Source organism: Macrosteles quadrilineatus, unplaced genomic scaffold (genome assembly GCF_028750875.1).
Source record: "Macrosteles quadrilineatus isolate MER2022 unplaced genomic scaffold, UCM_ALF_1.0 Scaffold_2__2_contigs__length_208266976, whole genome shotgun sequence".
Taxonomy (NCBI): Eukaryota; Metazoa; Arthropoda; class Insecta; order Hemiptera; family Cicadellidae; genus Macrosteles; species Macrosteles quadrilineatus.
The window spans coordinates 176,518,570-176,533,248 of record NW_026542595.1 but is presented as its reverse complement, the minus strand read 5'-3'; the positions used below and the strand labels follow the sequence as shown (position 1 = coordinate 176,533,248).

General features: G+C 34.8%; 1 protein-coding gene across 4 annotated transcripts in view; it reads right to left on the bottom strand.

The window, feature by feature from the left end:
• LOC128987718 (afadin-like) overlaps positions 1-14,679 on the bottom strand; it is a 253,441-nt gene that overhangs the window by 30,760 nt on the left and 208,002 nt on the right. For 2 of the 4 annotated variants that reach the window (XR_008490271.1, XM_054408712.1), the window contains exons 9-18: positions 10,502-10,666; positions 6,921-7,165; positions 5,009-5,130; positions 4,415-4,582; positions 3,451-3,730; positions 2,583-2,728; positions 2,055-2,160; positions 1,374-1,562; positions 888-974; positions 521-670 (exon numbers count right to left, since the gene is read on the bottom strand). Coding sequence is in view for 1 of the 4 variants with exons in the window: in XM_054408712.1 (XP_054264687.1) it covers positions 521-670; positions 888-974; positions 1,374-1,562; positions 2,055-2,160; positions 2,583-2,728; positions 3,451-3,730; positions 4,415-4,582; positions 5,009-5,130; positions 6,921-7,165; positions 10,502-10,666 (1,658 nt within the window). In the remaining 3 variants the exon portion in view is untranslated. The remainder of the gene's footprint in view (positions 1-520; positions 671-887; positions 975-1,373; positions 1,563-2,054; positions 2,161-2,582; positions 2,729-3,450; positions 3,731-4,414; positions 4,583-5,008; positions 5,131-6,920; positions 7,166-10,501; positions 10,667-14,679) is intronic. The other 2 variants (XR_008490272.1, XR_008490273.1) reach the window with 2 other exon arrangements.

Here is a 14,679-nt window from a genome sequence, read left to right as displayed (position 1 = left end):
ACATCAAAGTAGTAATTAATTAAGAGTGAAATATTATACAAGAATTATTTCTAAACATTTTACCTGGCGTATTATTTAACATAAGAATTTTGCAAACCTTAATCACACGGATTATATGTTTAACTCATATTCCACTCCAACCATAAGTAAGTTCCTTACCCAAGATGGTTATGTCTTTGCAATCAATGAAAGCTAAATAATATTCTGAGCACGAGTTTTGATTTTACTCACATAACTTGAGTTCTTATTTAGGCCTACACAACTCATTTTTATCTAAATATAAGATCTATGTCTTCATCTGATCCACTATATATTACAATTAGGGATGTGTCAATTCCAATACCGATACACGTCACACGAACCGAAAATTAGCGGTATTGCTGCAAACGTGCAAGAGGACGACGATGCTGTTTTCATGTCTGCGGGACAAAACTTGCATGAGTTGCATCCCAGAGTTGTTGGTTTCAACTAAAAATACGCTTCACTTTTGACTAACTTCAACTACAGACATAACACATACCCTTACAACATTGTCGATGAGTTCGTGAGGCAGCCTGGGCTCGTCAGGGGTAGGTTGGTACTTCTGCAGCAGTGCACGCAACTGTAGTGAGTTGAGCTTGAAACACGTAGAGGTGAGAGTCGCAAGGTCCTCAGCAGTGTACTTGGGAGCCTGGAACATGACAGTGACTTAACATTTATTTGGCATTAGATTAGGAACATGTTAAGGAAGTGGAAATGGATACACAAATAACTTGATACTTCACAAAGTAAACAAAATCTTAATCTAAATGATTATTTTCAAGATATTAAGGATGTTTCCACATAATTGAGTCACAATGAGACACTATTTACAAATTGGGTCATGAGAGATGACCAAGTGTATTTACCTGTAGTAGATGTGCAGCTTGCATTATACGAGCCAGGTGACAATCTGCAGCCAACTCCAAGCCTTGACGTTCTGCCCACACCTCGATCTGTGAACATGGAAACAATCAGTCAGAACTCAGAACTGAGAGATATGTAATCACTACAGAGAGCTAGTGTAAACACCGTTTGATTTAGATAAACAGTAATAGTTGAAGAAATGACATCGCTAATAGTGCTTGGTAAACTTTGAGTAAAGTATTTATAATTTAAGAGTTTGATGGAGATCATAGATAAAAATATCTGATACCACTAACACAACAAACAAACTAGTCTTCTGGGTATGACTGCATTCAGAAACTTACAGTACATGACCTAGGCTATTCTACCTCAAATGCAGACAGCCTTCGTGAGAGCAGTACACCGAGAGAAGTGTCAGGCGCTACTACTAACAGTGCAATGAGGCTGAATTGAATGTATGAATTTAAATGGATATGATTAACACTAACCTGGGCCAGCCTGGCCTTGAGCCGGAGACCCCATGCTCTGCTGCAGTACTGACTGTTGGGAGCCACGATGCGGTTGAAGGCCCACACGTTGATGAAGTGGAACAGCTGAGAGAACAGCTGTATGGTGAGAGCTGCGTTGACTCGACATCGCCTCAACAGAGCCATGGCAGAGGCTAGCACTCCCAGCTCCTGAGGATCATAAGTTGATTAGAGGATCAAAATCATTGTTTTAAGACAGAGACATAATGCTGTGTAGATTAACCTGCATATGAGTGAAGAACAGATTAAGATGATCTGCGTGGGTTTTTTACTGACTAAGATCAGCTGTTTCACTAGTAAAAAGTAAGGACCCTTTAAAATGCTGTCAATAACAGCAAAATATTAAGATTTTTATGTATGAAGTTTAAATTTTTTTTAAAGTATACTTTTTTCCACCTACCTAAGCTTCCTATCATATGCTTATATGATCATTTATATATTTAGCTTATATCATTTACAAATATCTCTTATAAACAAGTTGCCTAAAGTGAGCGTCTCAGATCCTGCTCCACTCCCTCACCCTGGCAGGGCCTTCAGAATGCAAACAGTCCTCCTTGTCCTCAACTAAGACACCTTTGGACTATCTATTTTTAAATATAATTTTATTTCTTTTTACAACATGAGGATGTAGTAAAAGCTTACCGATGCACTTGACGAATCTTCGGGGTCGTGACTGAGCTCATCTCTCTCAGACAGAAAGTTGGGCATGACAGCTGCAAGTTCAGCTTGCAGACAGGCCACCAGGTGTCTGTCGACAAATACATTTTGTAAAGGAAACCAAAGATACAAATTGTATATCTTACAGGTTATTTAACGATGACCGTAAAATTAATATAAGCCAAGCAGTTTCTTTTGCCCAACTCATATAATTTTCAAAATATTCCAGTTTAAGATTGAAAACATGATTTTTGGATTACAAGGTAGCATTGTGCTCGTGGACCCAGCTATAATTTATAGTTTACTAATATCAAAATTTTTGCAAGGAATTCTAAAATTTTAAAAAGTAAAGCAAATAATGTTAAAATAGAGGGTTCTCACTATAATAAATTTTTTACAAACATTCACAGTTATTTTTCAAACCATTGCAACCAATGCACGTCTCTGAATCAAACCAGCTGAAAATAATGAATTGTTTAAAACATCCCATAACTATTCATATTAATAGTCTACCTGAAGGCAATCTGTACAGCGTCGGCCAGTGTGTCCTGAGCGTCCAGTGAGAAGGCGGACACGTGTCTGTCAGACTTGAGGAAGTGAAGGAGTTCCGAGGCATTGGCCAACCACAGAGCCAGTGACTTCACCTCACAGTACCTCTCCTAGACATTACACACACTTGTCATTCAGAGTAAATAGTAATGACACATTCACAATGGTTAAACGACCCAATGTTCAGAGTAATTATAAACCAAAACAAATAAAATTTGGGACCTTTTCCGTTAATTCATTACCCCTAGTGCCCTAGTGGAATGTGGCTAGGTTAGGTTAGGTTATAGAGTAAGAAAAACCTAATCTAACCTGACCTAATCAAAGTTGAATTCACTACCACTTCTATTGCCAATAATCTATTGCTCTAAAAACTAGCTCTGTTGCAAAGTGGTAGTGAATTAACAGAAAAGGTCCAAAATTTGATTGAATTTTTTTGCAGCTCAATAGTATTGTCGTGGGCTGATAATTCAATCATTCCTGTACATTTAGGCGGCTTTACGGAAAGAAACTATCCCCTCCACTTGATCCTACCTTTAAAAAAGCTCGACAGCTTTGTCAAAATGGCAATCAGCCGCAACATATAGACATTAACCAAAAAGTTAGTGGGAGAACTTCCTCCCAAACCGCCTACATTTTGTCAACAGACTATAGTTTGAGACCATTTACCTGCACTGTCTTATCACTGCCATCACCAATGGCTTTTCTATGTGACTTATACTGTAATGGTACTGACTTTAGACCACAGCACAGATCATGTAGTCTAAGGTAACAATAGGCAGTTGAGTTTAAAAGAAATTACAAGTACATTTACTACTAAGCATTTCCAACATACCTGTATAACATTGTGTATCATAGCAGCAACTCGCGCCAGCATGAGTGTCAGCTTGTACGCCCTCTCCGTTGGTGTCAGCTCAGGTCTGTAGTGTGTGCTGGCGCGGTAGCGAGCCGCAAGGTACAGTGTGTACGCCGGCGCCAACTTGAACACCAGACTGTTCGGTTCTAGATTGGTGATTAACTCGTGTAGCAGTGCTTCTTCTTTTTCCTCTCTCAGTTCCAAGACTGCTGGCAGAATCGGGTCGTTTCCTCTTGGATATCGCTCGTAGTTGGATAACCTGTAAACAATAATTTTATTGTAATGTGACATATTTTGGCGATGAATAAAATATTTTGTTTCATTTTTCAGTGAATTCTTGCACGACTGATGACAGTTGAGGAGTACTCTGGGAACTTTGATAAAAAAAATGCCATTAATCATTATTTATTAGAATAACCCCAGTAATGAAGTCTGTCTCGGTTAATGTGTAAAACCATGTTACCATAATATGAGACCATGTCTATTGCAAGATTGTTTTGCTTAAGGACAATAAAGGATTTCTGATTTCTGATTCTGATATCTGAATGAAAAGTCAAAACCCTAAAAACAGCAGAACTTTGATGTTACTAAAAAATAAGACCTATGTAGTTTAATTGAAAATGGCAACAATCTACAAATAAATATCTATATTCAACTTTTTTGTGAACAATATTTATCTGAATGTTTTTCAATTTGTAATTAAAAATATTAAATTTACCTTCAACCATTAAGCAAGTTTTAATTTGACAGCCTAATACATGAATCCTTTAAAACTTTTTTACTCCTGTGTATAATATTTGGTCTAAAACCAAGGATATTTAAATAATTGCTTAAACATTCAACCCATGCCAGATGTAACTTAATGTACATTTCTTCATAGTCACATTACCACACTGCAATACATCTTCCGCCACCCATGCAACACACTCTTGTCAATACAGACCTATTGCCGTCCCTACTGCTGCTGCCCACCGACCTCTGCGATCGCGTCTCATCTTTGTTTCCGAGGCTGGAAGTAGATCGTGTCTCGACATTTCCGTCAACGTCGAAAGTAGTCTCGTAATTCTGTGTAGGGGTGGGGGTAACAGGGGGCTGGCTACCAGTAGATTGTCTGGGTTAAACACAACATGCCGGATAAAACAAGCGTGCAGACGACACCACAGAAAATAAAACATCAACAAAACATACTAACATTGATAGGAAAAACAGAAAAAGAGTGAAATTGCAGTTGAGTTTGAGTAAAACTAAGTGGGATACAAAACGAGTAAAAATAAATCTGCAACATGTAGGAAAATGAAATTAATTAGTTCTGTAATTAAAATAAAGGTTGTAAAAAAATACAGGGACAATTCAGAAGAAAATAAAAAATTAGAGTAATTAAAAAATGCTTCAAAAAGAAAAAAATATCAATTTTTTTACAAACATAAAGCCAAACAAACATTGACTTGTACAACACAAAATCCCTGGGGTGAATTTTATTTTGTATACCATTTTTCATGCTTTGAGTTTTCTGACACTTGGAGGTATGTGCACTCACCGATCGTACGAGTAGTCATGAGCCATCCTTGCTGAGTCGTGGCGTTGTCTTAGCCTCTCGTCATGGCATGGATCACAAAACCTAAAATTGTGTATCCTCCCGAACTTTACAACTGCTCCATTCTGGGGAAGAAATATTCAAAATTAAGATTATTATTATAAAGAGTTCAATACGGAGTCCCACAAGGATCTGTTTTAGGACCCCTGCTGTTCTTAATTAGTATTAATGATCTTCCTAGCTCTGTTCGTACAAAGTCTCTGTTATATGCCGATGATACCACTTTTGTAGACATTTCTGATGACTTTGTTCAGCTCAATTTACTTGCCCAGACAACTTTGAAAGACGCTGCGACTTGGTTTAAAGCAAATCGATTTTTACTTAATGATCAAAAAACTCAAAAAATGTTATTTACGTAAGGACTGTAGATGGTGTAATTACTGATGATTTGGTCTCAAATGCAAAGTTTTTAGGAATTTATATTGATGACAAGTTAAACTGGCAACCACATATTGAGCACATATCTTGTAGACTTTCTAGAGTTACAAGATGTTTTGTACAAGGTGTTTTTTTAGAGTTATCTATCTTTTAAAACGACTGACAATGTGCGTCCCAAGTCATTATCTAAAAACAACTTACTTTGCCTATTTTCAATCTATTCTTAGATATGGTCTGATTTGTTTGGCAACTGTACTAAAATTGATGACATTCTTATCCTTCAGAAGAAGACAATTAGAGTTATGACCAAGTCAGATATAAGTGCTCATTGCAGGCCTTTATGTATTCAGTTGGAAATACAAACCATTATCAACCTTTACATTTTTTATCTTGTATCTTATATACTAAAAAATCAGGACCTTGTTACACTCACTGGGGATATTGCACAGTTACAACACTCGCAATAGGGATAAAGCAGCAATTGAGTACAATAGGCTCAGCAAATCACTGTCTAGTCATGTAGTACTATCCCTTAAGGTATATAATAAAGTAATTAATCTTAGTAAGAAATATACAATTAAAGTTTTTAAGAACAAATTTTATGAGTGGTTATCTAAAAATCCTTTTTATTCACTTAGTGAGATTTTCTTATTAAAACATATAGAATTTTAATGTTTGGAATCTGTTATGTATAATTTTTGATTCTTGTATAGTTCCTATGACTTTTATATTCCTATGATATGTGATATTACCCTTAGGCCTAATTAGAATAGTGACTTGGCATTTCTGCTGTATACTTGACTTTGTCAATGCTTATGTAGCCTGAAAGACAATAAACATATTCTTATTCTTATTTGAATCGGGTATTAAACTAGTCCACTAATTTCATAAAATTTTCAGGGAGCATTAAAAGTATATTTATAAACTCTTAAGGTATGTCTTCATTAGTTTCTTGTTAAATTTTCATTTCGAATAACTTTAACTCCTAACTTCAAAACTTATATAACTTTTATAACTTAAAATTTCCGAGAACGTTTGTGCAAAATGAACGAGACGGAATTATAACCCATACTATTTTGATGAGAAAGAAAAAAATAAATAAATTGGCTTAAATCTAACCCAAGGGAGAAATTGGTGGAAGGAGAAGAGTTGATTGACCAGGATGGAAAAGCATGACATCTTAAGTTAGGAATAACTCAGCATTTCTCTAATGCTGAAAGTAAAATGTCTGCAGCATTTGGGTGAGGAGGAGCATCATGATAAAAAAAGATATAGGTAGAGGTCTGGAGCTGTTCAATTAGTAACTTCGAAGTTTGTAAAAATTATAGACAGTTGAAAACTAATTCGGTTTCTTATTCTCTTAAAAGGAAGTTGTCCTTGAGATTCACTTTGTTAAACTATTTAACCAAGGTAAACAATTGAATAAAAATACCTACAGTTGAGTCAATAGAGGCATATTTGGTCATAACGTGCTCACCTGCAGTATAGTGGTCTCATATATCCTCTGTCCGTTGACGTAAGTCTCTGCGTCGCGGCTGCATGGCGTCACTGTGACAATGCCCTCGGTGTGCGCGATCACACAATGTCTCGGCTGGATGTTCGGCCCAAACAGCTGCAGCGTCTGACTCTGTGAGTGCGGCGATGCTCGTTCACTCCCCACCTCCGTCACATTGGGGTGAAGCCTGTGGCGCTTGGCGGTGCCGCCGGCAATGTCACTCCCGTCTGTGCAATCACATACAAAAGTGATAGTAATAATTGAATTTCCAATGAAAAGTACAGTAGTATTGTTACGAAACCAATAACTCCATGAACTTTGAAAGCCTGGGGGAAAATCATAAAGGTGAACTTTGTTCTAACCAAGAAAAATGCACTGGGACATCGAAGGAGCAAGAACTTTCATTTGTTATATATGCAAGGTTTGATAAATGAATGCAAGGTTAAAAGAAGTCGCCAACCTCTTAAAAAAAAAAAATATCCGTTCAAAGTGTCTAAAGTTATACATATATATATAAAAGTATACTTTAGTTAATTTAATTTAATTACCATAGTCTACATGCAAAAACCAAATTCATGATAGTAACAAGAGGAGAAGCTGGAAATAATGAAGAGTTTTTTCAAGTCAACAACCATGAATTCCAAAGAGTAAATAATTTCACCTATCTAGGCGTTCTACTATCTGACAAAAATACGGAAGACATGGAAATTCAGAATAGGATAAATTTAGCAAATAAGAGTTGGTATGCATGCAGTAAACTAATGAAATCAAAACTTTTAACAAGAAAGACAAAAATTAGAATCTACAAAACTATAGTAAGACCTGTACTTTTATATGGAGGGGAAAATTGGATCCTGAGCAAGAACTCAGAAAAGAAAATAATAACTTTTGAGAACAAAGTTTTGAGAACTATATATGGGCCAGTATCTGAAGATGGAGTATGGAGAATCCGCCACAACCGGGAGCTAAGAGAATTATTTCAAGACCCTGAGAAGTTCATTGGAGAAGTTAAGAGTAGAAGATTAAAGTGGGTTGGCCATATCCTAAGGAGAAAGGAGGAGAGTCTACTGAAGATAGCACTCAGAGGAAATCCGAGGGGAAGAAGACCAATAGGTAGACCGAAAGCCAGGTGGTGGGGTCAAGTACGAAAAGATTTGGAAAGGATGAGGCTTGTAGAGGAAGATGCATGGGACCGAGACTATTGGGGACAGTGTGTTGGCGAGGTTAAGTACCAAGCTAGGGTACAAGTGGCCATGGCAGTAAGCAGTAAGTATACTTTAGTTAATTAAATGAGAAAATATTGTAAATTAAAATTATAAAAATATACAATTACAAAATGTCTAACAACTCCCGGCAGAAAACACTGTCGATAGAAATAGATTTCATCATAGGAAATGTTAACTGGATTTGGCAATGACATTTCTTCTTTGGACCAAATTGGGTAATCAATTGGCTCAAAGTCACACACTGATCACCAATTGTCTCCAAATTGAATTTGTTAGTAGGCAAAAAGAGTGGGGTGTCCGCAGAATTTATTGATTGTCCCTGATATTGTTTCCTCTGAGAGTATTGGGTAATGGAATTGGTGAACACATGTATTGTTCTCTGTTTTGCTTCAAACTATATCTTGTGATTTTATACTGAAATTCAATCATGCTCCAGTATGATACAATACATTGAGTTAAAAAGATGAACGGTTATGTTTCAGAATCTATATATTTAATACACTAATTGCAAAGTTTTTACAGTATTGTGTCTCCAGGAGAAGAATTAAGGTGTAGATTAAGTTATTGGGGATGATAATTTTGAGTGTAGTTCCACAAATACAAACACAAACATTAAAAGAAGTGATTTCCCACGAGACAAGATAAATCTCAAACTTGGTACCTTTGTCACGCTAATATCAAGACCTAGTATTTTACTAACAACAATAGACAAAGTAAATTGTAATACACAACATTTCAAACTGAAGTACACATTTTATAGTCCCTTTAAATTATCAAACCATTTAGAAAAAATTATGCATTATTGAGATATAACAATTGAAATATAGGTGACAAAGTGCATAAGCAATGTGTTATCCTACCCTGTTGGTCAAACTGATATCAAACAAAGCTTTCATACAAGTGACAGATGTTTCAAGGGAAACACTCATATTTGTTGGTCCAGCGATGCTTGTAACCACTTGAACATTTCATTTCTTTTCACGACAATATTGTTTTCACAAGTTACTGCCATAACTAAGGTTAATTGTTCGGAAAGTCGTGAGTTTAATTTTTAGCACTTGTTCAAAACTGATTATATTGTGATAATTTTTTGCGCTATTTTAAGAAATGTCTGCACAAAGATAATAGTGTGTTTTTAAGTCAACAGCAACAATATAAAAGTTATTTTTCAGTAACAATGTTTTTTTAGCTTAACATCAAATTATAATAACTGTGTCGCCATATGGTGTCCATGTAAATGAGTTGTTCAATAATTTATCAGACTACCACACACTGTTGGACACAACTGCATCACAATTGGTCCTGTATGGGTCTAATCACAATTCTCATCACTGTAACTAGTATGGAAATCACCCTCCACATCAATAGACATTAGCTGTTTGGTATTTGGTACAAATGACTAATTCAAAGACATTCTGATTAAACCAAAGTCTGAACGATCTGGTAGTTTATAATTAATACTTTGAGGCAACTGGATTTGCAATTTTGAGGACCATTAAGAGTTCCAACATAAGCTTATTATGGTTTATGGACATCATTTTGAGAAAGTCCAAGTTCAAGCATTTTATTGGTTTTGAAAGGATATAGTTTTCTTATCTCGTTTTTACTACGGTATGTATATATTTATTTTCTCTTTATATATGATTACTCTTCACTTAAATGAACTGACAATTGATAATGCTGCATCATATTTAAAATGTAGGGTGATAATCAAAAATGTTAATTACAAATCTAAATGTTAAATGTAATGGTTTGGTAGAATTTCCTTTAAAAAAAAACTGTATTTAGCTAGGGAAAAATGTAATACCACAGATAATCAATACGGTAGAGAATTTTGTTAGTGTAAGGTCTAAATCAATTAAAAAATCTGCTCCGAGAGAGTGACTCAATTCTCTCCTTTACTCATTGTACAGTAGAACTCCCCTTATTCACCTTTGGAAAACAGATTCCTTAAATATATGAGTATTTCAGACCATCCAATGTGCTATCAAAAGTTGTCATTAGTAAGAAATATTTTTCACTTTAAATTTGTGTGTAAATGAGTATACAAATTTCCTGACTCTTTATCAGTTATGTGACCTTTGTTTCACGCTCACCTCTATATGGCCAAACATGAGTTATTGAAACAAACAGGTATGAGAGGATCTTCAATGGTTTTGTTACATGCAAACAGAATTTTGACTGATTAAAATTATGGCACACAAGAAATGGACTGAGAAAAGTGAACATATAAGGTGCATATTGGTCGAATGATCAATATTAATCATCCTAGCTGTTGAGTTTGTAATGCTTCAGCTGTTGAGATTGTCTGCCAATATTCACATCAACTTTACTCACCAGGATTGAGCTCCAGAAAGAACGGCAGCCGATCGAACCCATCCTCGTAGCGATACTCGTGCATCTCCGTGCTGCTCTGGTGGTTCCATTTCTGTTGTGGCTTCTTCTTCCTCTTCCTAGGATGGTAGTCGGCCGGCCGGCGGCGCACGTGGAACATTATAGAACCTGTGAACATGCCAAAGGTCGGTGAGTCTCTGCCTGTGGGTGATAAGGGTCTGTTGACACAACTGCCACTGTCGGTCGAGTGTTTGCCCACCTTTGTTGATTGACCAAGTGGCAAATATTGTGTCTGCTGGAAAATAACAAGGAAACTTATGAGTGGTGATTAAATTCACTACTCAGTGGGCATGAATCATCAACTGTGCGAGTATATCTATCATGGAGAGGAATTGATTTTCAAGATACTGCGGGTTAAACATTTCCAAACTGAATAATTTTTGTAATGGTGAAATATAAATATTTAAGCAATATCTGTGAGTTTATTAGAAATTGAATATATTGTGAAAAATGCGGTTTGATTATTATTTGAAAGATGTATAGTAGCCTCCCTCTTAACAGGTTTTCCGGTTAAACCGATGTCTCCAAAAACTCATTTAAACGGACCATTTAAATGCATACTGTATAAAGTATTTGACTTAAATTTAGGAGAGCATCGTACTTAGAGACATGATCACTGGTCTCAAATCTTTCCCACGAGAACAGTCATTTCAGTACCACCCACTTCCTGCCGATCTAGTTTGGTTAAACCGATGTGCTGATAAAAATTGTCCGGTTAGAGAGATGTAATTTCTGCAGAGTGTAGTCTGGTTAAACAGATGTCCGGTTAAAAGGTGTCCGGATAAGAGAGAGTCTACTGCAGGCAGGCTTGCAAGCAATCTATTCCTATGGTAATCATTTCAATCACTAGTTTCCAAAACAATGCAACCCCATTGGCTAATTTTTCTAAACTATCAGCTAACTGATAGCATTGTTTCTTTATTGTTTCACAGGAATTATTTTGATGCCTAACCTTAGTCTCTTTCTGGCGCTTACTGAATGTGATCTACATCCAAACCAATAACGTATATGGTCTGCTTGACAAGAGTATAAACAGTTAAAACCATAAATACATACATTTTCATAACAATTCTTGAACTTGGTAGACAAGTGATCCATGAATATTTTCAAATTAACAAGTCAGTTGTTACAATATAAGGGTTACATTCATTGTTTTCTATAGAAAAAAATTTAAGTAAACCACATTCCATATAATAAAAACTTAATTTGTTTAGGTTAATCAACAAATTATGTTTACGCCTGAGTTTTTTTCAAAAATGAGTTGAATTGGGTTAGAACATTATTAAGAATTTGTAAACAACTGAAAATGGTAAGAATAACATAACAAACAAATTTGAACAAAACTTGAAATTGAATAACATGGTTAACAACCAAATACAAATTCTAACCTGGATGTGTGCTAAACTTTTTTTAGCACCAAAATACAACCAGCCGATTAATATCATGATAGAACACCAAGATAATTTAAATTTAAACCTTTATATATTCTGACGAACCAAAAACAATTCTAGCAAATTTTATATTTAAACAGAAAGTTAATACAGAATTTATGACCAGCATACCTAAAATGAATTGGTCTTGTAAATATGATCTATGTAAAAGCTAAAAGCTTGAAGAAGAGGATCGAATCACAAAGACCATAATGGCATGGCTTGTCCCGATTGTGATTGCATCACAGATTATACACGATTCATCTATCACGATGACAAGACACAGCCAGAGTACACTGTGTTGTTGTCTTTTGAACACTTTCTTTTTACTGCGACTTTCGCAGTATTGAAATGTTTTTTAACTTCAACAGCAATAAAAAGTCATTAGGTGTTACAAACTGCAATGTTATAATGTCATTTAGGTCCTGCACATTTAAGCAAGATAATAATGTCAGTAGGTTTGAAAAAAAAACATATGCAGGATGAAATGTGACTAGGTTCTACCAATTTATGATATAACTGTATAAAGTTATTAGCATTCGGTTCTAGAGACTTCTGCAAGAGAATTTTACGGAAAGTAAATAAAAGAAACGTCTTATAACACTTAAAACATATATTTACACTTATACTGCTACTCACAAGACGGTAAATATACCGTTACTGTTTTGTATATTTACCGTTATATTATTGTTAGTTGTTAGTGGTTAACCACTTACCATCTGTTTTGTATATTTACCGTCTTGTGAGTAGCAGTATAAGCGTAAATATATGTTTTAAGTGTTATAAAACGTTTCTTTTATTTACTTTCCGTAAACTTTTTCTGTAAGAGTGTAATCTGACTCATTAAGAGTTTCAAAAGCTTAGGTCTATGAAATAGCAAAGCAATATACACTATCATACAAAGAAAATAATTCCCCCCAAGCTAATCTATAGTTCATAGAAAAAATTTAGTAAATTTAAAAATGTGCAAAATACAATTGATGAAAACATTAAAATTTACATGAGTGATCAACCTTAGAATATCAACTAATTTATTTATTGAACCATATGATGATTGCCAGTGCGAAATTAGAATGGAACATTACATTATCACTTATTCATGACAATTATCAGATAAGAGACATGCAAGCTTTGTGGGGTTGTAACACGAGTGCAAACAGCACATTACAACCATGTGTGCGAGAAAGGATAATCACTTATTGGCACAAAATGACTGTTTATTGAGTTCTTGCATTTGATGCTCAGTATATTTATAGGGACTTTCAAAATTTTTATGTGATTTTAAGCATTTATGTTTACAAAAAAAAAGGCTGTTTAATCCTAATTCATTAATGAGCTTTTGTATAGCTTTTAGCTGAGAGAGTTGCCAAAAACAGAGAAGGTTTTCCTTACCTAAGAGTTCTCCTCTTATTTTGTTAGATTAGAATGGAAGAACAACTTTTAAAAGGATTAATAAATATAACGTATGACTGATTCTCAACCCTATAAATTTATAACACCATCGTTAACAAGCACAAACTTATCAGAATACTATTAATATATTTGGCAAAAAGCAATAATGTATAATATGTTCTCTTCGTTCAACAATATACAAAGGTTCTGCGTTTTGGACTATTTTAATTTCAAATAGAAAAATAAGAGTATTACCAAATATAGCCTACTGTAATGAAATTTACACGTTATGGAGAGCATAAGAAAGAACCAATTGATAAACCTGAATCTTAAATAAACTGTTACAACCGTCAACAATATTATTGTGAACATTAAAGACGGTAAAGAACTGTTTAGCATCTAAAGCAACCTAAACATCAAAAACTTTCAATTTATCAAAATCAAAGTGACAAAAAAGATCCACAAAACTGTATAGAGTCGACTAAATAGTTTAAGGTGTAGTCAAGACTATTTCCCAGCTACTCACCATAGTACATGTGGACTTTGTCATGCCTATCTCGACAGTGCAACCCCTAACAAACCCACAGGGGACAAAGAGGCAGGAGGGAGTTTCAAGGGTCCTTCCTCTGATGGCACTTTAATTAAATATCTCAGCCAAGGCAAAAAGGCGTTATCAGTTTGGCATAGCATTTTGTTGTAAATAACTTAATTTCTGTCATTTTTATAGGGTATTTTTCATGTTTTTTTAATGTTATTTTTCAATGGTTTGGGGAATACTTTCAGGTATGAAAGAAAAGAAATTTTGTAATTTTTCTTTATAAATATTTAACAATTTGGACTGATGGAATTTTATAGTCTAACAACTTTCATATCCACAGTTTTCATCCATTTAGAAATCAATGTAATTTAGGCAATAGCATTAGGACTTAATCTTGCCTAATGCTGAATTTTAAAATGCTTACAAATTTGCACCTATCAATTGATCATATAATTATTGTTATTTACTTTTATAGCCTACCGACTGAAGTTTTTGTAAAACTTCCTAACCATTTGACTCATCTAAAACTAATTATTTAAAATATATTTTAGTTGTTTTAGAAAAGAAGAAATTTGGAACAGCTTTTAGCGAATTTCCCTTATGGGGAATAAGCAATTTTTTACAGTATGGTCTAAGAGAAAATTAATTAATTTAAATCATAGACAGTATAGCCTACAGATGAATAAAATACACAATTAATTTGGGGAAAAATATCGATAAGAAATGTGCTAGAAACCAAACAAATAAATAAACCTCACTGA